The sequence below is a fragment of the Alternaria infectoria genome, assembly GCF_024043175.1.
Source record: "Alternaria infectoria strain BMP 0036 chromosome Unknown scaffold_10, whole genome shotgun sequence".
Lineage (NCBI taxonomy): Eukaryota > Fungi > Ascomycota > Dothideomycetes > Pleosporales > Pleosporaceae > Alternaria > Alternaria infectoria.
Window position 1 is genome coordinate 414004 of NW_026250699.1, and position 22012 is coordinate 436015.

At 53.1% G+C, this 22012-nt stretch overlaps 5 protein-coding genes across 5 annotated transcripts; 2 read left to right on the forward strand and 3 right to left on the reverse strand.

The window, feature by feature from the left end:
• Positions 1 to 1337, forward strand: RPL3 (60S ribosomal protein L3; the record flags this gene model as incomplete). The annotated part of the gene is made up of 4 exons (XM_051497946.1): positions 1 to 92; positions 151 to 307; positions 360 to 1033; positions 1082 to 1337. The coding sequence occupies 4 exons, from the start codon at positions 1 to 3 to the stop codon at positions 1335 to 1337; spliced, it is 1179 nt and encodes a 392-aa protein (XP_051351672.1).
• A 1283-nt stretch (positions 1338 to 2620) lies between these two features.
• Positions 2621 to 4881, forward strand: SDH1_2 (succinate dehydrogenase flavoprotein subunit; the record flags this gene model as incomplete). Its single annotated transcript, XM_051497947.1, has 4 exons — positions 2621 to 2662; positions 2875 to 3167; positions 3225 to 3389; positions 3438 to 4881. 4 exons carry the CDS (start codon positions 2621 to 2623, stop codon positions 4879 to 4881), a joined length of 1944 nt encoding a protein of 647 aa, XP_051351673.1.
• A 3746-nt stretch (positions 4882 to 8627) lies between these two features.
• On the reverse strand, positions 8628 to 10486 carry J4E92_006581 (uncharacterized protein; the record flags this gene model as incomplete). Its single annotated transcript, XM_051497948.1, has 4 exons — positions 8628 to 9060; positions 9116 to 9537; positions 9589 to 9856; positions 9912 to 10486. 4 exons carry the CDS (start codon positions 10484 to 10486, stop codon positions 8628 to 8630), a joined length of 1698 nt encoding a protein of 565 aa, XP_051351674.1.
• A 2159-nt stretch (positions 10487 to 12645) lies between these two features.
• J4E92_006582 (uncharacterized protein) lies at positions 12646 to 14052 on the reverse strand (the record flags this gene model as incomplete). The annotated part of the gene is made up of 1 exon (XM_051497949.1): positions 12646 to 14052. One exon carries the CDS (start codon positions 14050 to 14052, stop codon positions 12646 to 12648), a length of 1407 nt encoding a protein of 468 aa, XP_051351675.1.
• Positions 14053 to 16827: 2775 nt separating this feature from the next.
• VPS10 (vacuolar protein sorting/targeting protein PEP1) lies at positions 16828 to 21779 on the reverse strand (the record flags this gene model as incomplete). The annotated part of the gene is made up of 5 exons (XM_051497950.1): positions 16828 to 17449; positions 17501 to 20695; positions 20743 to 20933; positions 20983 to 21467; positions 21773 to 21779. The coding sequence occupies 5 exons, from the start codon at positions 21777 to 21779 to the stop codon at positions 16828 to 16830; spliced, it is 4500 nt and encodes a 1499-aa protein (XP_051351676.1).
• Positions 21780 to 22012: the final 233 nt, after the last annotated feature.

A 22012-nucleotide genomic window follows, 5' to 3' on the forward strand; every position in this document is an offset into this window, starting at 1 on the left:
ATGTCACACAGGAAGTTCGAAGCCCCCCGCCACGGGTCTCTGGCATTCTTGCCGCGAAAGCGCGCCGCCCGTCACCGGGGTAAGGTGAAGAGGTAAATTTCCATGTCACCACCGCCCACTGTCGGACAGCCTGCTCACTGCAATTGCCAGCTTCCCTAAGGATGACCCCAAGAAGCCCGTCCACCTGACGGCCGCCATGGGCTACAAGGCCGGTATGACCACAATCGTCCGCGATCTCGACCGACCAGGTGCCAAGCTGCACAAGAAGGAGATTGTCGAGGCCTGCACCGTCATCGAGACTCCTCCCGTACGCACAGCCCATTCCGAGCAATTTTGGCGCACTACTAACACGGCCGCAGATGATCGCTGTCGGTCTTGTCGGCTACATCGAGACTCCCCGTGGTCTCCGCTCGCTCACCACCGTCTGGGCTGAGCACTTGAGCGACGAGGTCAAGCGCCGCTTCTACCGCAACTGGTACAAGAGCAAGAAGAAGGCCTTCACCAAGTACGCCAAGAAGCACTCCGAGGAGAACGGCCAGTCTATCACCAAGGAGCTCGAGCGCATGAAGAAGTACTGCACCGTCATCCGCGTTCTCGCCCACACCCAGATCCACAAGACCCCGCTCAAGCAGAAGAAGGCCCATCTCATGGAGATCCAGGTCAACGGTGGCAGCATCGCCGACAAGGTCTCATACGCCCACGGTCTGTTCGAGAAGCCCATCGAGATCGGCTCCATCTTCGAGGACAACGAGATGATCGACGTTATCGCCGTCACCAAGGGTCACGGATACAACGGTGTCACCTCCCGATGGGGCACCAAGAAGCTCCCGCGTAAGACACACAAGGGTCTCCGCAAGGTCGCCTGTATCGGTGCCTGGCACCCGGCCCACGTCCAATGGACTGTTGCCCGTGCTGGTCAGATGGGTTACCACCACCGTACCTCTGTCAACCACAAGATCTACCGTCTCGGCAAGGGCGAGGATGAGGGCAACGCCTCCACCGAGTTCGACGTCTCCAAGAAGCGCATCACACCGTAAGTCATATGTCACATTGGTCGTTGATCACTACTAACACATATCAGAATGGGTGGCTTCGTCCGCTACGGTGAGGTCAAGAACGACTTCCTCCTCCTCAAGGGTAACTGCCCCGGTGTCAAGAAGCGCGTCATGACCCTGCGCAAGTCCATGTTCACCCACACCAGCAGGAGGGCGCTGGAGAAGGTCGAGCTCAAGTGGATCGACACCTCTTCCAAGTTCGGTCACGGTGCTTACCAGACACCGGCGGAGAAGAGGCAATACGAGGGTGTCCTCAAGAAGGACCTCCAGACTTCGTCTTAGAAGTCTCGAGATGGTGCTACGGAGTGCATGCTTTCTTCTCACGGGCTTGGGCGCAGAGGATAGGTTTACTATATGGATGCCAGTCATGAGCGATTGAACAAAAATTCAACGATTCCCCAATTCAAACATGTGTTGTCAATGTGTGATGCGTGAAAACCGTCTGTCCCAGAGGCACTCGCTGGTTAACCTAGGAAAAGATTAAACAGGTCTGCAGTCTACATCAACATGAAAACATGCAAAGTAGGAGATCTAACGCTGATGTAGGCTCCAGACCTATTCAGTTTTCTTGTGTGAGGCGCTCGCTGGAATTTAATCACGGTGCGTGTCCGTGTGCGACTTGGTTCGGTAGTGAGAGTCCTGCCCAGCGAAATGTTGCGCTATGCGGTGAGGCATAAAAAACATGGAAACGACTATGAACAGGTGCTCTGCCGTCTACATCAGTATATAAAAGTTGAAATATATATATTCCCTACGGCAATGTAGACTTCTAGGGGGTACATGTCGATTTTCTTCCCTTGTACGAGGTGGTATAATAAAGCCGACACAATGTCGAACTGTGAGCGTCACCCCATGTGCACTAGGGTTCAAGAAGTTTGTATGCATATGCGCAATTCAGACGTTGATGCGGTTGACAAAAAGGGTCTTGGGGTAAGTAAGAATGGTATACTAACGGTAGTAGCGACACCTATATTAGCAACGTAACGTGCGGAGAAAATTCCCTGGTACAACGACTGGGGAACAGCCTTGTGATCGTGTGAGAAGGTCTATGACGACGACGAATGAGGCTCGACATCTTGAGCGCCAGCGGCAACAACTGTCGGCCCAGACAAGGTGCATGAGTCAGCCCAAGTGACAGCAGTTGCCATGTGCTTCGCAAGTACCATTATTGTTCCGAACGTCCAAAGCCGAAAGTTGGCTGTCAAGCATGTAACGATTTTGCGTGGGATGAGTTTGTTAGCTAGAATCATGTCTATAACCGCGAAGATTCTTGCAGCGCAAAGTGCAATCAGATCAATAGCCTCTATGTTGATAGCCTATATGGCCTACGTGACCTTGCAATAGAGGCAAAGATGCATCACGTTCATCAAGAAGAAAAGCCGGAATGAAGGGCAGGTACTTGGGAGGCAATGCAGCCGAGGCCTACCGACCCAATTAGCGCGCTCCGATTTTAGTTGGTAAGTAACGCCGTCGGTCGCAACTGCCATCATTGACCTCCAACTTCAAATCCACCAGGACCTTTCGCACTCCCGTCGTATACTCTCCGCTCTTCGGCTACCGCCAAAATGAGTTGTCTCAGGATGCGTCGTACGCAGCTTGCAAGCCAGGTGAGTTTTGACAGCCCTCCCACATCACGCAGTCGCAGTCGACGGTCGACAAGCCCGGCATCCGCCGCACCGAGGCGTGTGCCACATCCCACATGGCGTTGGCAGAACGTCGCATGTCGACACGACACTCTCGCAGTGCTGGACAATGCCCTTGGATCTTCCACGTCTTCTTACGAGTCTTGACTGTTCAATGGCTAATGTTCGCCTCATAGCTCGCGAGGAGCTTCCGCCCAACTACACGAGCCTTCTCTTCCACCCGGCCAGCGCAGCGCATATTCGCTACCGAGAACCTGAGGGCGAAGGAAGCGTCAGGCTTCATCTCGAGCAAATACCCCGTCATCGACCACGAATACGATGCCATTGTTGTCGGCGCTGGAGGAGCTGGTCTCCGCGCGGCATTCGGTCTCGCTGAAGCTGGTTTCAACACAGCCTGTATATCCAAGCTTTTCCCCACTCGATCGCACACAGTCGCAGCACAGGGTGGTATCAACGCCGCGCTCGGAAAGTAGGTGGACTGGACAAACACGCGATGGGTATAACAGCAGCTGACGGATATGTGTAGCATGCACGAGGACGACTGGCGGTGGCATATGTACGACACAGTCAAGGGATCAGATTGGCTTGGTGACCAAGACGCTATTCACTACATGACAAGAGAGGCGCCTCAATCCGTCATCGAACTTGAGAACTACGGCTGCCCCTTCTCGCGAACCGACGATGGCAAGATGTAGGGTTAGCCCAGCTCTAATTTGTGCAGCGCACTAACATCATCCAGCTACCAGCGTGCTTTCGGTGGACAGTCCCAGAAGTACGGCAAGGGTGGCCAAGCATACCGATGCTGTGCTGCTGCCGACCGTACTGGTCACGCTCTCCTCCACACTCTCTACGGACAATCGCTACGACACAACACCAAGTACTTCATCGAGTTCTTCGCCACTGATCTGATCATGGAGGACGGCGTCTGCAAGGGTGTTGTCGCATACAACCAGGAAGACGGAACCATCCACCGATTCATCGCAAAGAACACCGTCTTGGCCACTGGTGGTTACGGACGTGCCTACTTCAGCTGCACATCCGCCCACACCTGTACTGGTGACGGTATGGCTATGGTTGCTCGCGCAGGTCTTCCCAACCAGGATCTAGAATTCGTCCAGTTCCACCCCACTGGTATCTACGGTGCCGGTTGCTTGATCACTGAAGGATCCCGTGGAGAGGGTGGTTACCTTCTCAACTCCGAGGGTGAACGGTTCATGGAGCGTTACGCACCAACTGCCAAGGATCTTGCCTCCCGCGATGTCGTATCCCGATCGATGACCCTGGAAATCCGTGAGGGCCGTGGTGTCGGACCGGAGAAGGACCACATCTACCTCCAGCTCAGCCATCTCCCCGCCGAGGTCCTTCACGAGCGTCTACCTGGTATCTCTGAGACTGCCGCCATTTTCGCTGGTGTCGATGTCACCAAGCAGCCCATCCCTGTTCTTCCTACCGTGCACTACAACATGGGTGGTATCCCCACCAAGTACACTGGTGAGGTCATCACCCAAGACGCTCAGGGTAACGACCAGGTCGTCCCAGGTCTGTTCGCTTGCGGTGAGGCTGCCTCTGTCTCTGTCCACGGAGCCAACCGTCTCGGTGCCAACTCCCTACTCGACCTTATCGTTTTCGGTCGTGCTGTCTCTCACACCATCCGCGACAACTTCAGCCCCGGCCAGAAGGCTGACCCCGTCTCCGCCGATGCCGGTGCCGATTCCATCTCTGTCCTCGACCAGATCCGCACATCTGACGGCGCCAAGTCGACTGCCGAGGTCCGTCTCCAGATGCAGAAGGTCATGCAGACCGATGTCGCCGTCTTCCGAACCCAGGAGTCGCTCGACGAGGGTGTCAAGAAGATCCACGACGTCGACGCCGACTTCGCCAACGTTGGTATCAAGGACCGCAGCATGATCTGGAACTCCGACCTTGTCGAGACCCTTGAGCTACGCAACCTCCTCACCTGCGCCGTACAGACTGCCGAATCCGCCGCCAACCGTAAAGAGTCACGAGGTGCTCACGCCCGCGAGGACTTCCCCGACCGTGACGATGACCAGTGGATGAAGCACACATTGTCGTGGCAGAAGAAGCCACACGGCGAGACTCAATTGGGTTACAGGAAGGTCGTTGGTACCACTTTGGACGAGGCTGAGTGCAAGGCTGTACCACCATTCAAGCGTACATACTAGAGGATTGGTAATTTGGAAAGGAAATGAGGGATGTATTTTGTATTCTATGTACATCGGATGATGGATTGCATGTTTTAGCATGTTAAGAGCGAAAGCCGTTTAGGATTGAGAATCGAATCATTCAAGTTCATATTTGTATCTCTTGTCTATTGTATCAGCATGTGTAAGCGCTTGCTGACGTTGTGCTCCAGAATCTTGTTGTCAGTGGATGATGATCTAGCTGTCCTGGCGTGTGGAGTACTCCTTCCCTGTCTGACTGTGTTGTTATGGTGGGGGCTGTTGTTCTCGGCAAGTGCGATACTCACCCGCACAGCACGACAACATCAGCTTTTCGACCACAACACGAGTGTCGCCACCTTCAACGCCGGGCAATGAATACGATCTCAACCAAACAGGGAACAGGGGTTTCGCTTCGACGTTCGTGCACCCACACTCATCGCGAACCGAACATGGCTCCTGCCGTGTATAAGCAAGGCTAGCTTCTAGCCTGGTCTATCGTTACCCTAGGGCTGAAGTGGCTGAAGTGGCTGTCACCACGCCAGATGGGGATCCGCTCATGGCAATAACAAGACTTTCCGACTTTCTCGCTCTCTGGCACATCACCATGGTGGAGCCTGTGTCAAAACCCGTGGTTTTAACAGCTGTGAACCCCAGGGCGGAATGCATGAAGAAATGCTTGCACACAGGCACACCTATTACGGTCACGCATTATCCCGGGAGGCCACAGCTAGGCCCTCAGCTCCCTGCAAGAACCCATCTGACCATGGGAAGATCGGTTCGATTTCACGCACGTTCATCAGCCCCCATCCGCACTGGAGGTCTATCACAGCCACCACCAAGCCGAGTTCGGGCAGCACAATGCTTCCAAGTTTGCCATGCTTCAGCCTTCTCGATAAGAAATTTGCGGGGGTCTTGGACTTATTAGAGGCTACTTCTCAGCCTTCTCCATTGCAAACTTGCTCGAGTTCCACGTCAAAAAGCGAACACAGTTTCTGTCTCCCATTTTACTCTAAACGCTGAATGCGGCAACGTCATTATAGTATCAATACTTGAACCTCGCGGAATCCGGAATACACTGCTAGGCAAAAAATCGAAGGCTTTTAAGCTGTTATGGATCCTTTCCAAGGCCACCACATAGCCTCTTTTACTTGTGGGTCAGCAGAGCGTCGATTATCGTTGTCCCAGACATCTCCCTCTTGGTCAACTTCATCATCGACAAGATCACATCTGCCAGACCATGATCAAGACTTTGAACCCGAAAGACGGCCCTGTTCCTTTGGCGCAGAGGCGTTCGATGAAGGAACCGAAATGACATATTATCCGTAAGCGTTATTTCATACCTTGATCATATTCCGAAGGAGCTTACAGGCAGACAGATCACACCGGACAGGCAGCCCAGACACTCAGACCTTGCTCAAAACCCAAAATGCCAGGTCTTCATTTTCATCTTTTGCGTCTTCATCCTCTTCAGAAGCGGACGATGATCGGCCCACACAAAGAATGCACCATATCAACGGGGTCGTCAAAGCTTTCTGGAAACTACCAGTCATTGGTGACATAACCTGGCCGTTTCAGTGGCTCAGCCGCCGATTCAAAGACATCTCTTCGAACAGCCGGTTTCATGGTTGGCGTATGGGTGTTCTGTTAGGCTCCTTTGCTTCGTCGCTTGTTCTTTGCTGCAACATAGGCATCCTGGTATTCGGCTCACTACGACACGGCTTCGCGGACAACTTTACCGTGCTATCAACTGGAAACGTCAAAGACATGTCTTGGTGGTCTAGCGCTATTCATATTGTGATCAATGCGCTCAGTACAGTTCTTCTAGCTGCTTCTAACTATACCATGCAGGTATTGAGTTCGCCAACAAGAGGAGATATTGATCGAGCTCATTCTGCACGACATTGGCTGGATATCGGTATCCTTAGCGTTCATAACTTCGGCTATATCCCAAAACGACGAAGGTTTTTGTGCGTCATCATGGTATTGTCCTCGATACCTATACACTTATTGTAGGTTCTTATCGGCTTTTGATCAAATCAGATTATTGACTTACGAGTGCCAGCTACAACTCTGCAGTCTTTTACATCGGTGCAGACAACATGGCGAACATCTCCGTGTTGCTGAAAGACTCTGCTGAGTACGAAAGTTTTTCACGTCAGGCAGAAGCAGCCATCAACGACGATCGCAATGTAACGCTCGACAACGGCAGTATAGATAGAGCCTACTCATGGATCGGCAGTTTCCATGAGTATGGGGACCTATACCTTGCAATCGATGGCTACTTTGGTGGAAATGAGTCTTACTTTCCAGAACTGGGTGAGAATGGCTGGCCAAGCAGCGGTCCTGTATTAGGATGGAACCCGAACGTATCCTGGCCCGTCGAAATAATTCCCGACAATATCCTCAACTGGACTATCATCAACGGAACATGGGCTTATATCCTGGTCGACTCGAATATCACCACCTCTTTGGAGAAAGACACCCAGGTATGGGCTCGTTGCGCCCATGGCTTTGCAGAGTATCACGTCAAAACATCCAGTCGCATCGAGCTAAGCCTCACCTTCATGGCGATTGTGATCGTCTGTAACGTCATGAAGCTGTTTACGATGTTGTGGGTGGTTTTCATGGAAAATCTGGACTACATCGTTACGGTCGGGGACGGAGCAGCCTCGTTTCTAGCGCATCCCGACTCAACGACCAGGGGCATGTGTGTATCAACCAGACACGAAGTCATCACCAAAGTTGGGGCTGTCACAGACATAAAGGAAGATCAAGATCTACTTGCGATTATAGTCCGTAAATGTGGCAACCTTTGGGCCAAGCGACGCAGTCAATACTCCACTGCCCTCGACAGAGATCGAGTATATACCTCGTATGCCATGTAAGTCCGCCTGATACTGTGAAGTCAAAAAGGCGAGGTTGACATCGTACTAGCTATGCAATTGGCTGTGCACTCTTCTACGGTCTAGTGATACTACTCTCGACTATAGGACTCACAGGTCCGAAATGGGGATCCTCAAACCTTACCGTGTTCCGCAAAACTGAAACGTCCGCCCAGGCCACACTTCTGAACGCGTGGCTTGCCAATATCGCCCAGTTAGTGCTCTCCTACTTTTATCTCGCTATCAACAGCGAATGTACCGCTATGGCTGGAGCTGCGGAGTGGAACAACTTGGCAGTCTCGCGCAAAGGCCTACGCGTCACTCGTCCCGTCGGGGACCAACGCGAGAAATACATCCTCCAGCTGCCATATCGCTGGTCCCTTCCTCTAGCTGCCGTGAGTGGTGGTTTACATTGGTTATTGTCTCAGAGCATCTTCATTGTCCGTATCGACGCTTATGACCGGGAGGGAAAGATCATGCAGGACGATTCTCAGTCGGCAATCGGGTTCTCGGCAATGAGCTTTATAACTTTGATTCTCTGCTTTTACGCCCTTGTAGGATCCGTGGCGTGGATAGGGCGAAGACAGATGAGGATTCGGATACCATTTGCGGCATCCTGTAGTCTAGTCATGAGTGCGGCATGTCATCCACCACCAGACGACGTCGATGCGCACTTGCGACCTGTGCAGTGGGGCGTCACGGAGGGTAACATGTTTGAAGGGGAAAAGCATTGTTCACTTTCATCGAAACCTATAACTAAACCGAAGGTTGGGGAGAAGTATCTTTAAGTAATTAGCTAGAAGATGTTCAAATTGACTATGAACTCATGATAAACCTCGGGCGCTTGCAACCAAATCACAAGTATTAACGTCGCGCAAAGCTAAACCAGCCCCTCCGCGGCTCAGTGACAACCGGCGCGGTTTCTACGTCCTCCGCCGCTAACTCGCTTACCGACTGCTGCTCCGATCCTATCGAATTCGTCGAAGCGAACGAAGACGTCTGCGCCATCATCGGACTCTTGCCAGGCCGCCACATGATCGGTAGATCCTTGAGCTTATGACCCTTCTCCATGAGCGGTATTTCGCTTTCCAGATCAGTCCAATTTCGGTGGCCTTCGCCTTCGTAGGCTCGGCGTTGCAGTTGCCATACTCCATCTTGTGTCCAGCGGGCGATGCGAGGACCGAGTGCGCGGCGGAAGCGGGTGAGGTAGACAAGGAATTTGAGGAGTGTGATGTCGATAATGGCGACGAGGACGGAGAAGGCTATGATGAATGAGAGACCGAAGACGTTGATGTTACTAGCATGACTTAGAACGAATCTCGGGTGCTGCGGAAGCAAGTGAGTGTACTTACACAAATCCACCTGACTTTCTCATCTTCTGAGCTCCACAAAGAGCTTTTTCGCCTTCTGTCTCTGGTTTGAGAAAGACGTCGTCTTTGAACGGGTTGCCGAATTGAGGTCCACTCGCATGCTGTGAGACCTGGATTTGCATGGCCGCCCAGATCTCTTGTTCCCATCCCAATACTTCTTGTTTCCAGAAACCATTGGGTACGGACGGAATATCAAAATCTCCTCGAGACATCATGGTGGTTACTTTACACGACATGACGTTGACGGTAGCATGTAGCCAGACCGCTTTGACGATTAGTTGCAGCACCGCTCGTTGAACGCTGTTCGCTTCTGGGAAATCGAAGTCGCGGAACGTGTGGTAGGGAACACCTTCAAATGGGGTACACCAATCATCTTGACCGTCTCTGGCATGGCAATATTGGAGCTGAGCGATCGTTAGCAATAGCTTCCTCATAGGTTTGAATGGTTCGCTCACATGCTGCGTACACCCCACACCCTTGATCGGATGATCCGCTAGATATTGCGAGAAGGGTTCACCATTGGCTGCATCGACCTTCTTCACTTCTTTATGTGCTGAGTATAGGGGGTCGTCGACAGGTTCCTCGAACTCGAGAGAGTTTGGCAAGAAGGGCTTCCAGAATACATCTCCTTCTGGTCCTTCAGCACTTAAAGGGTAGAAGCTGTCTTTCGGAAACCAGGTAGGAAGGATTGTGTTATTTGGTCCGGCATAAAACATGCCGCCTCTTTGATAGATGGGTTAGTAAGCAGCATGATCGGCGTGTTGTTGCGATGACTTACCGCGGAACTTTTGGATTGCCACTAACGTTGGACGAGACCAGATAGGCAAGGAAGCTCTCGCCAGTATCAAGAGGGGGTGTGGGTCCATAGAAGATAGCTGCAACTTGTTCGCCTGGAAATATCTCCCGGAAGTTCGGTTTCCAAATGGGCATGTCTTTCAGGTCAATGACATCGTAGTATCCGTCAACCGGTAAGACAGTGCATTCGATCTTCTTTCGAAAGGTAACGCGATCCTTGGCGGGCAAGTTTAAACCGAAGGCTTTGCCTACGTCTACCAGGCCAGAATCGACACGAACGGCGTCGGTATCGCACATGGTATCGTTGAATGGACAAGGCACATCTTCGACTGTGAGTGGGACATTGGGCTTCGTGAAGACGTTACACGTCACAGGAAGTGATCCGTTACTGTAACAGTCCTGTGTATACGCTGGAGCAATTATATCGAGTTCGTTCGCATGTGTCCGCCATGCCGTTCCGATGAGGTTCGTGCTTCCACAGAAGGGGGAGTCGACCAGTACCTCAATAGCTCCAGTATCGACTATGAGCGAGGAGAACACTGAGGCTGCGATTGTCATAGTCGTGAAAACAACCGCAATGAGTACCAAGAACACTGATCGAAGGAAAGGCCGGTCTGCTTTTCTTCTCCAAGCCCACCATAGCTTTAGTGCTTCCGCAACTACAGAGCTGGGTGTTGGGAGCGTTCGCAGTAACGCTTGTTGCTGTCTGAAGAGTGGATCTGCTTCCTGGCCATTGGCTCGGATTTGATGGATCGCGAAAGCGATCAGATGCCACAGGTGTGCGGTACCTGTCACTATCAGAACTTGAATTTGGTAGTTGGGCTGATTACCTTACCGAGTGTTGAAAGTATGGCTAGTAAGGCAACTACGAGGTTACCGGTCTGAGTATCGGTTGTGATTGTTCTTCCTAGAATGGGCCCGCCATCCACATTTGTCCTATAGTGTCCTGTCAGTAACTATCGAGAGACGACACGAAGCGCTACAATCGAGATGCCTACCATGCACCTGTCTTAACATATCGCGAATCTAGCTCAAAAGACATGGCTCGTTAACAATCGCTAATGAAGATTACGAGTAGATGTGCTTGCTCGGAATTCTATACAGCGGGAAGCATCATCTCTTTAATACTATGAAGTCTGCTACAAAGCGCAGTAAAGCATCTTCATCGCTCAACCTGAAGGTGGCACAGTTGATCTACGATGCTTGGCGAGCGGTGCAACGAATAACGGATATCGAGGAAACGACGAATGATGTTCCTGGCGCCTGGATCTCGACACACTGGGCGTTGAGACCCGAGCTCGTAACTGATGCACCATTTTTAGCTCTCCACGTTATCCGGGAATGCTTGGCATGGTGTTTTTGAGGAAGCTCGGCGCCTAGAAGACTGCAAGCGCGATGTCGGCGCTAACGTGCATGTACACTCAGGCGCAGCTGTGCCATCTTCAGGATCTCCGAGAACCACATCACGAATAGGCGTGATAATTCACCTGAGAGACCTACTTGCCGCATGAACAGTCGAGTTGCGATGGACAAGCGCACTCGAAATGGGCAGGACTCCACTAGCCATTTCGGGCCGTTGCGACGTCGCCAGATCGGGAGAAAGTCAGACCATCGACATGGCATGTTCCAAGGTTGATACGGAAAACGGAACGGAGGAGTGAATCCCTCTCTATTCAGAGCTGAGACATCTATGGTTGTGTTCAAATCAAGACTGTGATGTTGTAGACAGGTTGGATGTGGTCACAAGGAGTTGCGAGAGGTGGGTAGGTACCGCCCGCCCTCAAATGATGCGCTAGTCCACTTTGAGACACCCTGGGCCTGATCTAGAAGTCGCTCGATCTCGACCCGATTTTGCTGGTCACTGATGTTTCAGAGAGCGCTCTATATATGCTTCCAGAAAAACTTCGGAATTGTCTGGGCCACGTTCGCTCCCGTCTTTCGACTCTCTAAGTAAGCGACTGTCTGATTGACCGCAAGGTTGCACACAGCCGCATGGACCAACATCGCTTGCATTTGCCGCACTGACTTGGCCAAGACACTATCAGAATCTGCCGTATGATCAACGTCCAGCATCGGGGATGTCAGACAGGCGGCCTGGTAGGCGAGCATTTTATCTGCAGCCTGTAACGCTTTCCGCCACCTTGGCAGAGTGGCGGTGCATAAATGCTTCAGATGGCTGTGGAGTCAATGTCTACAGGCATCGACACGAGTCGCCTTGTAATGCTAAAGTGCGCTTGTCGTTGTCCGCGCGATGAGCGCGAAGTACCATGTTAGATCATGGTAGTCAGAGCCACATGTGCTATTCTTCACAGATTTGTCAGATGCAAAGTTGGAAAAGCTGCAAAAGTTGGTATGTACAATGACTAGATTCGTCTATGTAGTACATACTGCTAGAAGCCCACCGGTGCGGCTGCGCATGAGATCGTTCATAGCAGGATCACTTCGTACACAGCCAATACCCAATGCCCTTCTTCACCCCAGCCGGTCAATGCGATGAATAAAAGTATTGACAGCGAAATTAAGATCCGACACACTCCCCACTTGATGACAAAAAAAGAGACCAGTCCGTGCTGAAGCAGGTACATTGGATTATTATGGGGCAGCTAGAAGAGCCCAAAGATGAGACAGAAATGCCGCGGTAACTTTTCTCAAGAAGTACCAACGATGAGGGGTATCATGCAATCGCTATGCTCTCATGTGATGCTCTCTTGCTTGCTCTAGAATCGAAGCTTGGCTTCCCGGGAGTGAAGCTGGAAGCGCTTGTCGAGGGTGATGTCCTTAGCGATGACGGCAGCGGCGGCGCGGGCAGCTGGGCTACCGTTCAGACCGCTGTGGTCTGGCACGACATAGTTCTTGGTAAGACGCCTGGCAACGTTGCCATCAACACCGTTGCTGAGGAGTAGGTTTGCGCTTCCTGCAGTGTTACCCTTGACGTCACCCTGGCGGGCAGTCTCGAGGAGCTTGGCCTTGAGCGCAGCAGGGTTCTGACCAAGTCCAGCAACATCTTTGGTCATGAGAGTGGCCATGACACCAGTGACGTGAGGGCAAGCCATGGAGGTACCAGAGAGGAAGTTGATGACAGCGTCGCCAGTGGCCCATGAGCTGAGAATCTGCTCACCGGGAGCGTAGATGTCTACGCACTGACCGATGTTGGAGAAGGTGGAGATCTCGTTATCGATGTTGACAGAGCCGACAGTGACGACGTTGGAGTTCTTGCCGCCAAGGTGAGCAGGAGTGCTGCCGCAAGCGTCAACACCGTCGTTACCAGCGGCAACTGAGACGTGAATGCCAGCGTCTGAAGCACCTTGGATAATCTCATCGACTGAGTTGGCGGTACCCTGAAGACCCCAGGACATGCTCATGATGGAGCCAACGAAGCCTGGCTGTGCCTTGCGCTTGTTGTGGTTCGCAATGACCCAGTCCATACCCTTGATGGTGTCAGAAGACGCACCAGAGCCGTCGTCTCCAAGAACCTTGACTTCGATGATGTTGGCGCCTTGAGCAACACCGAACTTAGCGCCACCGGCAGTACCAGCAACGTGAGTGCCGTGACCATCACCGTCAACGAAAGAACCAGTAGCGGTGAAACCTTCAGAAGCGCGTCCGGTGAACACAGCGTGGGAAGTGCGCACACCAGTGTCAATGACATAAATATCGACTCCGGCACCGAGGGCTGAATCGTCGAAAGAGTAGACAAAATCTTGGTCCTGAGGGGATCCCTTAGCGCCGGCTGCGCTCGAGACTCGCTGCAGACCCCAGGGAGCGCCTTGTTGTTCCGCGAAGGACTTAACGTCGGCCTTCTCTTCGACGACGTTGATCTCTGCCATGTCGGCGAAGATCTTAGCGTGCTCGGCGCACATTATGATAACGGCCCACTTGGGGTTGACACCCTCTGAAGATTCAGCCTGAACACTGTCCGTCTTGCTGAGCTGCAGGAGGTCCACATAGTCCTCGATCTGCCTGGCTTCCGTGTCGTTACGCCACCAAGTGACGATGTACTCCTTCGTCTCCGTGGAGTGGTTTGCGGGGAGAGTGTACTTGTTGATAAAGCCATCAGAACCAATCTCAAGTGCGGAGGCACTGGCGGCTAGGAGCCCGACGGCGATAGCGAAGAAAGACTTCATGTTGATTACGGTAAGGATCCGGTCCGGTAAAAAGTTGTTGGAGGAGTAGAAACGAAGGTGGGGCGAGCCTGGTAGTCACTGGCAATGAATGTGGAAGGAACGCTACGGAGTGCAAGTCAGTGACAGGCCTGCTGTGAACAAACGACTAGTGAAGTGGTGGACCAGCGACCGTCTTTGTCGGTTTATAACCGTGAACATAAGCGGTGTTGGGGCTACGCCTTTTGAGACAAGCATACAAAAGGGCTATAATAGCGCTGTGTGGGGTCGAGGTATATGGCAGATTGGGGTAGGGCAGGCACACAATGTGCGGCAGCCTTGGGTTGGCAAAAGCTAGGGTACTCACATCAACGTGCAGGTGCGACGGAGTCGTGTATCAGGCAGGACGTGTCTGAGGAGGAAGGCGTATCGGCCAAGACGTGCCAGCACGCGAAAAGAAGAAAGGGAGGGTGGTGAAGGGAAGCAAAGTGAGTGAGGGACGAAAAAAGTGAGTGTTGAAGAGAGAGACAGAGCACTCCTAATGAATGGAAAGTGAATGTGGGGTTGTAGGAGCAAAGAAGGACCAAGACCGTTGGGAAGGAGTGATGGGAACCTGCCCAGGCGGACGAGACGGCCTCATGTACTCGCTTCGCAAGTGTCCAGGCCATAACCACCAAGCTCATCGTTGGAGCCTCCGCATGTGAAACGGCTTGGCTGTGGGCTTGTTCCCGCGAGCTACCAGGCCCAATTCACTACTGCGCGCCGGTAGCCAAGCCGCGACGGTCTGCATCAAATCGCTAACCAGGGGTAGGGCGGGCCCTAGGGACCCTCGACGCACGATTGGGGCGCCTCGGGAGATTGTTCGTGGTAGAGCTACGACTAGCCAATAGCCAACATTGTATTGCACGGCCAACATTGATATATTTGGGCGCACCAATCCGGTGTGAGTCGCACAATACCGTTCCCCGGCTCCCGAGCTGCTGAAATGGGAGATGCGGAAATTGAATGCAAACACTCGCCCCTGCCGCGTTGGTAGTTTGACTGACACAGAGGGAAGGAGCAGCCTTAGCCGACTCAAGCTTGATTGGCTGTCCGCTTCTGAAACAGCGTGGGCCTGCGTCACAACCCAAACCAGGCAAGCGCCCAGGGCCAATCCCCACATGATGCATGAACCTGCACTCAACGCAAGAAAATCCAGACAACAGTCCGCACGGCCAAGGGGCCCGTCTGCGCGTCCAAAGATCATGCACGACCGCCAGCAGAGCCGTGGCGTCCTATGAACGCGTCAATGCCTGAGCCACTCGGCACCGCAACGGCTTTTCCTCTCTCTGCATCCAGTCGCCACCGTCGAGAGTGCATAGTTTGACGCGACACAATGGTCTCTCTCCGCAATGTGTCAAGCCGTCCACCATCCGGAAACTAAACACCCAGAGCCACATATCCGAATGGGGCGTTTCAATGTTTATTAAGGGGACTCGTACGAACTGATGGCGTTACACACCCGGTGACTGGGAACAGACGAATCTTCACGCTGCACATTGTACCGCGTCTGTGTGCATAACTACGTCCCATGCAGTAGCCACACACCCCGAGTACTGGCAGAAGCGTCTTCACGACGTGCGCCCTTGCCGTAGTGCCTTGAACACAGCGTCCAGTTCCCCAACGTTTCGTCCTCGACTCGTACCACCCGAGGGTCTGTTTCGAGATGTCAGATATAGCACGCATAAGAAACACCACCCACGCACCACCAATTACAAGACCACTTCAGCCTGAACAACAAGAACTGCGGCATAAACAACCATGACCTGTAAAGAGCAGTCTCACCTGTCAAAGAAAGAGGCATAAAGCTGTCAGAAACAAACAAGATGACAATGTTTGATCAACGGCCTACTTTTGGCCCATCGACAACAATTGCGCCTCACGTCCAGCAAGGCCCAGCAGATTGGTTTGGATGCCCTGGTCGCAGGACGACGACCACTGAGACCCTCAATCTATGTGCGCCGCATCGTGGCTTGGTCTTTGAATCATGGCCACACAAGTCGGGATTAGGCGCGGCGCTTGAAACCACACTACCAATCCCTCGCTTGGAGATGGATGGGGAAGTTTCCATCGCGCCACTAGATGGAGATCTACAGGATCCAATCTACCTCAGCCAACGATGCAGAAACTATGTGGGTTATGGCGAACACTGGTAGGGAATGTCAAATTTTCCGATCTTTACTGTGGAGCAGCATGGTCGTGGTTGGGGTCGCTCTATGCCGGACTTTAGATTGTCGATGCACCACGGAAGACCGCACCGTTACTCTATCTGCCCAACGGCTGGGGTAGAGAATTCTACGCGATGCACACTAAACTCTCTTCATGACGCACAGCATCTTGACAGACGCGAAAGCGATAAGCTTTAGCCACCCGTGAACCCGCCAAAGCAAAGTATGCAGCTCTGCCTGTGCAGGAGGCTATGCGCAGTCTTCAACATGACTGTGGTGTACTTTGGTTGTTGAGTTGAAATTCTTCTGAGTTCCCTCGGTTGAGAAACACTGAGGCCCAAGGCTTGCATTGGACACGTGATATGCGCAGTCTTCAGTCGGTACTGCAACATGCTTAGTTCATTCAGAAAGAGAATATCGCGTTACATTTACATAGCCATCAAACAGCTCGATTGATACAAAGAATGTACAAACTCGATCCTATCGTACCCTGCACCTCCCCAAACCCATCGTTTCAACCAACTAGCATAACCATGACCATGACCAATACCAAGTCTCCCATGTCCATCTTAATCATCTAATAACAGGACCTCTATACCTCCTCGTCACTCTCATCGCCCAGCAGCTCTCCTTCGTCGGGATCGACAACCGCGTAGTCACCCCTGCCACGCGCAAAACTGCTTCTAGAAGTGTACGTCCTGCCGTATCCCCCGTAGCCACCTCCGCCACCCATTCTGCCTGCCGCCCATCGCCACACACTGCCCACGAGTAGGGGTAGCGCACTAACGACAGCGACAATGCCTGATACAGCGACGATGGGATACTTGACCCATGGTTGGTCCGAGTCGAACGCTCCACCTCCATTGCCATCGCCGAGGCGAATGCGACCGAACTTGCCGTCCCAGTGCTTCCACACATAATATCCGATACCACCTGCGGCAGCAAAAGGAAGGACGATAGCCAAGAAGAGCGAGAAGCCGCCGATGCCGTGCTTCTTCTGGAAATCCTCTTCGAAGCCAGGGCAAGGCTGCACGTCACCCGTCTTGTCGAGCTCTCGGCCGCCTTCGCAGGTAGAGAGGGGGATCTTACGGAACCTAACGTCGGTGTAGTACTCTTTCACGTTCTTGTCTTTGCATACGGCTGAGGCTTCAGGGAGTTCGAGACCGGCAACAGGCTTGCAGTCGCCGCTTGCATCGCGTTCGTAGTTGTATGCACTGTTGAATGTTAACTTATGTCGTCTATCAAAAGTGAGAAGTGGGTGTTACCATTCAAAGTCCCGTCTGGTGCAGGAGCAGTTTCGGGCAATCTTGTGCATCTTGTCGATACGCTGGCCGTTCTTGCATTTGGCGTCTCTCTTTTTGCGGTGGTATTGCGCTACGTGGCCGAACAGACATTGTGGCTCCTCTTGCTGCAGAGGATGTTGTGGGGTCCAGAGGTCATAATCACCGCTTGTGGGATGCTCTTCGTCGAGCTCGCAAGGCTTGCTGAACTCTGGTAGACCGGAGAAGTCAAGGTTGACAGCAACAAGTTCCTTGCTATCCTTGCCCCAAAGGAGGAAGTTTAGAGAAGTGTCGCTGGGCACAGTGGTAATGGCTTCGACGCGCATCTTGTGATCGGAGAACTGGTATAGGTTCCACTTCGCACCGCTGTCAAGCGAGTAGTAGACGTGATCGGTGTCTTCTCCACGGCGGACAATGACGATGACGGAACCTTGGTCGCCAAACTCCCAGGCGTAGGTGCCCTTCTTGATTTCTGTCCAGGTAATGCCTGCGTCGGTCGTCATGAACGTATTGGCTTCGCCAAAGGTGGTCAGCTCTGAGCCCACGTTACCGACAGCAAGCATCAATCCAACTGCTGTCGGGGAAGAGTACATCTCCCGAGCATCGGCGCGTTCGGTGTATCCATGGATGTGTAGACCGCACTTGTTCTTATCCGAAACGTCGCAGTCATATGCCTTGCCTTCCGAGTCCTTCTCAGGTGCTTGCAGAGCTTCCCAGTCCGCGCCGTCGTTGTGTGTGATACGACTTTGCTTCTTCTTCTTGGATCCCTTGTTAACCTCATCGACGTTGACAATGACGTTGGCGACAGCAACTCCCTCGAGACCTTGCATCTTCTCAAAATCGACATAGCCTTCTGTGTTCCGGTTGACGGCGCTTAGGCTCATCACGTAAGACGTGCCGTTGCTGTTGCTCTTGATGATAGAGCCATACTCCTGGTCCTGTGCTGGGTTGACTGTCACGTGGAGGAAGACTGCATGAGTGGAGCTATCGAGAACTGTGTAGGCAGTCTGGTGGACGTCAAAGAACTTGGGAGGGAACTTGGCATCGGCGAAGGTGTTGGCGTCGAGACTGGCATCCAGGTGGAGGGTGCCATCATCGGCTTTTGTTGCGACAACGATGAACTCGGACATGGTCGCGAATTCTACAACAGACTTGAACTTGACATCCTTCTTCTTGAACCAGTCTTCGCTGGAAATGAGTTCAAGTGGAGCGCTCATCTCCTCGTTTGTGTGTTGCTCGCAGAATACCTGCTCCTCCTTGACACTTCGACCGGCCTCGCGCCATACGAAGGCGCACTTCTTGACATAAGGTACAAGCGGGTCCCAGCTTTCCTCTTCACCATTCTTCTGTGAGACGTAGGCTACAGTATGACAGTCTTTGTCACCAAGCTTGTCGCAGTTCTTTCCGCCCATCCAGATGATCCAATCCTGCTGTTTGGGATGGAATTGCATGATCTGCAGCCTTTCCTTGTTGGGCATAACGGGTGCCTGGTGAGAGCGGATGCTGTCATGACGTCCACGATCTGTAGAGTAGTAAAACTTCTTGCCGGCGGTTAGGAAGTAGACCCTGTTGTTGTCGTACTGATGAGGATAGATCCGAACGACCTCATCATCGACGGCCTTCTTCCACTTCTTTCCATGGTCGTGAGTGATGTAAGCCGTTCGCTCGTCGGTCAACATAACGACTGTTTCGTCCTTGTCCCGGTCATTACCCTCAGGGTCACTCTGGGTGTTACCCTCGAGGTAGTATTGCTCCAAGAATTCGCCTCCCTTGAACCTGGTGATCTCGCTGGTAATCTTATCACTCTTTGGTGGTGGCTTCTCTGCGTCGTCGCATTCGCGCTCAACTTCCTTGTCTCTGTCCGTTTCGCCCTTGCATTGGTCGCCGGGTATCTTCCTCCATCCCGACTTACCCTTGTATGTCTTCGCGTCGCCCTCACAAGCGCCGCTCGGTAGGCGGAATGTGTTGTCAGGCTCGCACTTTTTGTCCTTGCCTTCTCCAGTGGGCGTGAAACCGAAGTCGCATTCGTAGTCCCTGTACATGTCACAATCGCATGGCTTGAAGCTTGGTGTAGGGTCTTTGAAGACCTCGCCAACGAAGCATTCGGCGTCCCACTTGCGCCTGCGGAACAACTGCTTGTGGCCCATGACACAGCTCGGGTCACCGTCCGCATCTTTGCGCACAGACCATTCGTCATCAAAGTCGCTGTCGCCGCACTTCTTCATCATATCAGTAAAGTCGAGGTGGATAATGACATGTTCTCGGCCGCCACCTTCCTTCTTCTTCTTGGATGCGTACAGCATGAACTTCGAGCTCGTCGAGTCAGGTAGGGTCGTAAGTTCGCGTGCGCGGATCTTGTAGTCAAGCTTGATCTTCTGCCAGGTATCCTTTCGTCCGTGCTTGAATGAGTACCTGATCTCGTCGGTGTCGCCCTCGTCAAACACGGCTACTAGAACGGAGCCCTGGTCGCCGAACTCGTACTTGTGCGCCTCCTCAAGTGCCAGCTCCCAAGTGAGACCCGCATCGTCGGAGACGTAAAGATCGCCGTCGGTGTACTTGCCCAGGTACTCTCCAGTGTTTCCAACACCCATGACAATACCAGGTGCTGGGCTCGAAAAGACTCTCCCGCTGTTGTGCAGGTTGGTTACAGAGTGTAGGTGCAACTCCGTGTCCTTGCCCTTGACTGTGAGCTTCTCGAACGACCTGCCGTCATCGAAACTGATGCGCGACTTGAGCTTCTTGCCCCGGCCTGACCTTTCCACCTCCTTCCAGTTGTCCACAGTGTTGACCAAAACGACACCCTGTATGTTGGCGATCTTCTCGAAATCGACGTAGCCACCCTCGTTGCGGTTCGTGTGTTCGACGTTTTTGGTGAAGTGGGTTCCGTTTGAATTGCTTGTGTAGAGATTGCCCATGTCGACGAACTTGGAAGTCGTGACATCGACCTGTATGCTGTAGTTGGTCGATTCGAGGATGGTGTATGCGTTTTCCTCAATCTTGTGGTCGCCAAACTGGGCATGGTGCCACGTCTCGGTGTCTTGGGTTACGTAGAGGGCGAGTTCGCTCGAGTGCTCGGCTTTGGCGGCGGCGACGATGTAGCCCTTGACAGCAGCCATGTTGGCCATGCCCTGGACGGTCCGGCCGGAGGACATGACGGGCTCCTCCTCGTTCTTGAAGTAACTGCGCCTGTTAGCTGTTGCCTGCGGTTCTAGCCCGTCGCCACTCACTCGTCGGATATCAGGAGCCTGAAGTCCTTTGACCTGTCCGAGTATTTGCCTCTTGTGATGCACAGTATCCGGTCGTCGTGCTTGTCCTTGCCTTCGAGGAAGCGCTCGGCGCCCTTGGCCCACTGGCACATGCGGCGGTCGTCGACGAGGACCTTGGGCTCTGACTTGAAGCCGTCGGTTGTGTAGTATGTCTGGTAGGGGTCAGTTGCTGAATTGCTGCAAAGCGTATAGAACACATACTCGTCCAAGACATGGCGCAGTGAAGCAGTTCTCAATCTCGTGGATCATGATCTTCTTGTTGTCCTGCGCATGCCAGTTGACCGGTACTTGCGGCGACGGCGGGAGCTCCGTCTCAAAGCTGTCCCAGTTGTCTCCCCGGTCGTACGTGATCCAATGCTTCTTCTCGCCCAGGACCAGCGCCACCTTGTTGTCGTACGGACTCTTGATTATGCCCAGTCCGCGCAACTCGTCGATCTTGCCCCAGCCCTTGCCGGCATCTTGCGACCGCCAGATGCTCCCCGTCTCGAGTTCCTGGAGTAAGGCGACGCCGGAATCGTCAAAGTACATGAGGTTGACGAGGTCATTCTTGAATGGCGTCACCGCAACGAGCGGGTCCTCTTTCTTCGCGGCGGCGGTGGATGCTAGTGCCAGCAGGGCGGGCAGCAGGAGGCCCTTGTTGTATTTCATGGTTGCATAGAGGCGAGCGTAAACGTGTGTGATGGGGTCTGGTGAAAGCGCAAAGCGAAAGAACAGCTGGCTGCGGGAACAATCACAGCCTCGAAGCTATGCAATGGCAGCCCCGATGACGCTTGGCAGTCTGAAACAGTCGATGCGCCGTGGTGGCGTAGGCGTAACCGGCGCGCAAACGTTGCTGTGAAAGCGTAGAAATGGCTGGGGAACAATGCAGGGGAATGCAATAAATTCTGGGTTGCGAGACGCAGCTGCGCGATGATGGGCTGCCAACTGGACAGATACGTACACAAGCAGCCCTCCCGCGCGTCGTGACGGCTTCCGCGGCTTCTCGCCGTACCCACCATCCCTGTCACTGTTATTGCCGGAAACAGCACGCGACTGGCGCCTTCACCCACGTCTCAGTCGTGGAACACTTGACTACCACAAACATCATCATTAATCGTCTTTGAAACATATACTCCGCTTCGGTGACTACGACTACGACTGCGACTACGACTACATGAGCCTGACCCTCCGCGCGCTCACTCGCCGTGTATCTACGAGCCCCACCTGATCGATCAACTCCGCCGCTCAACAC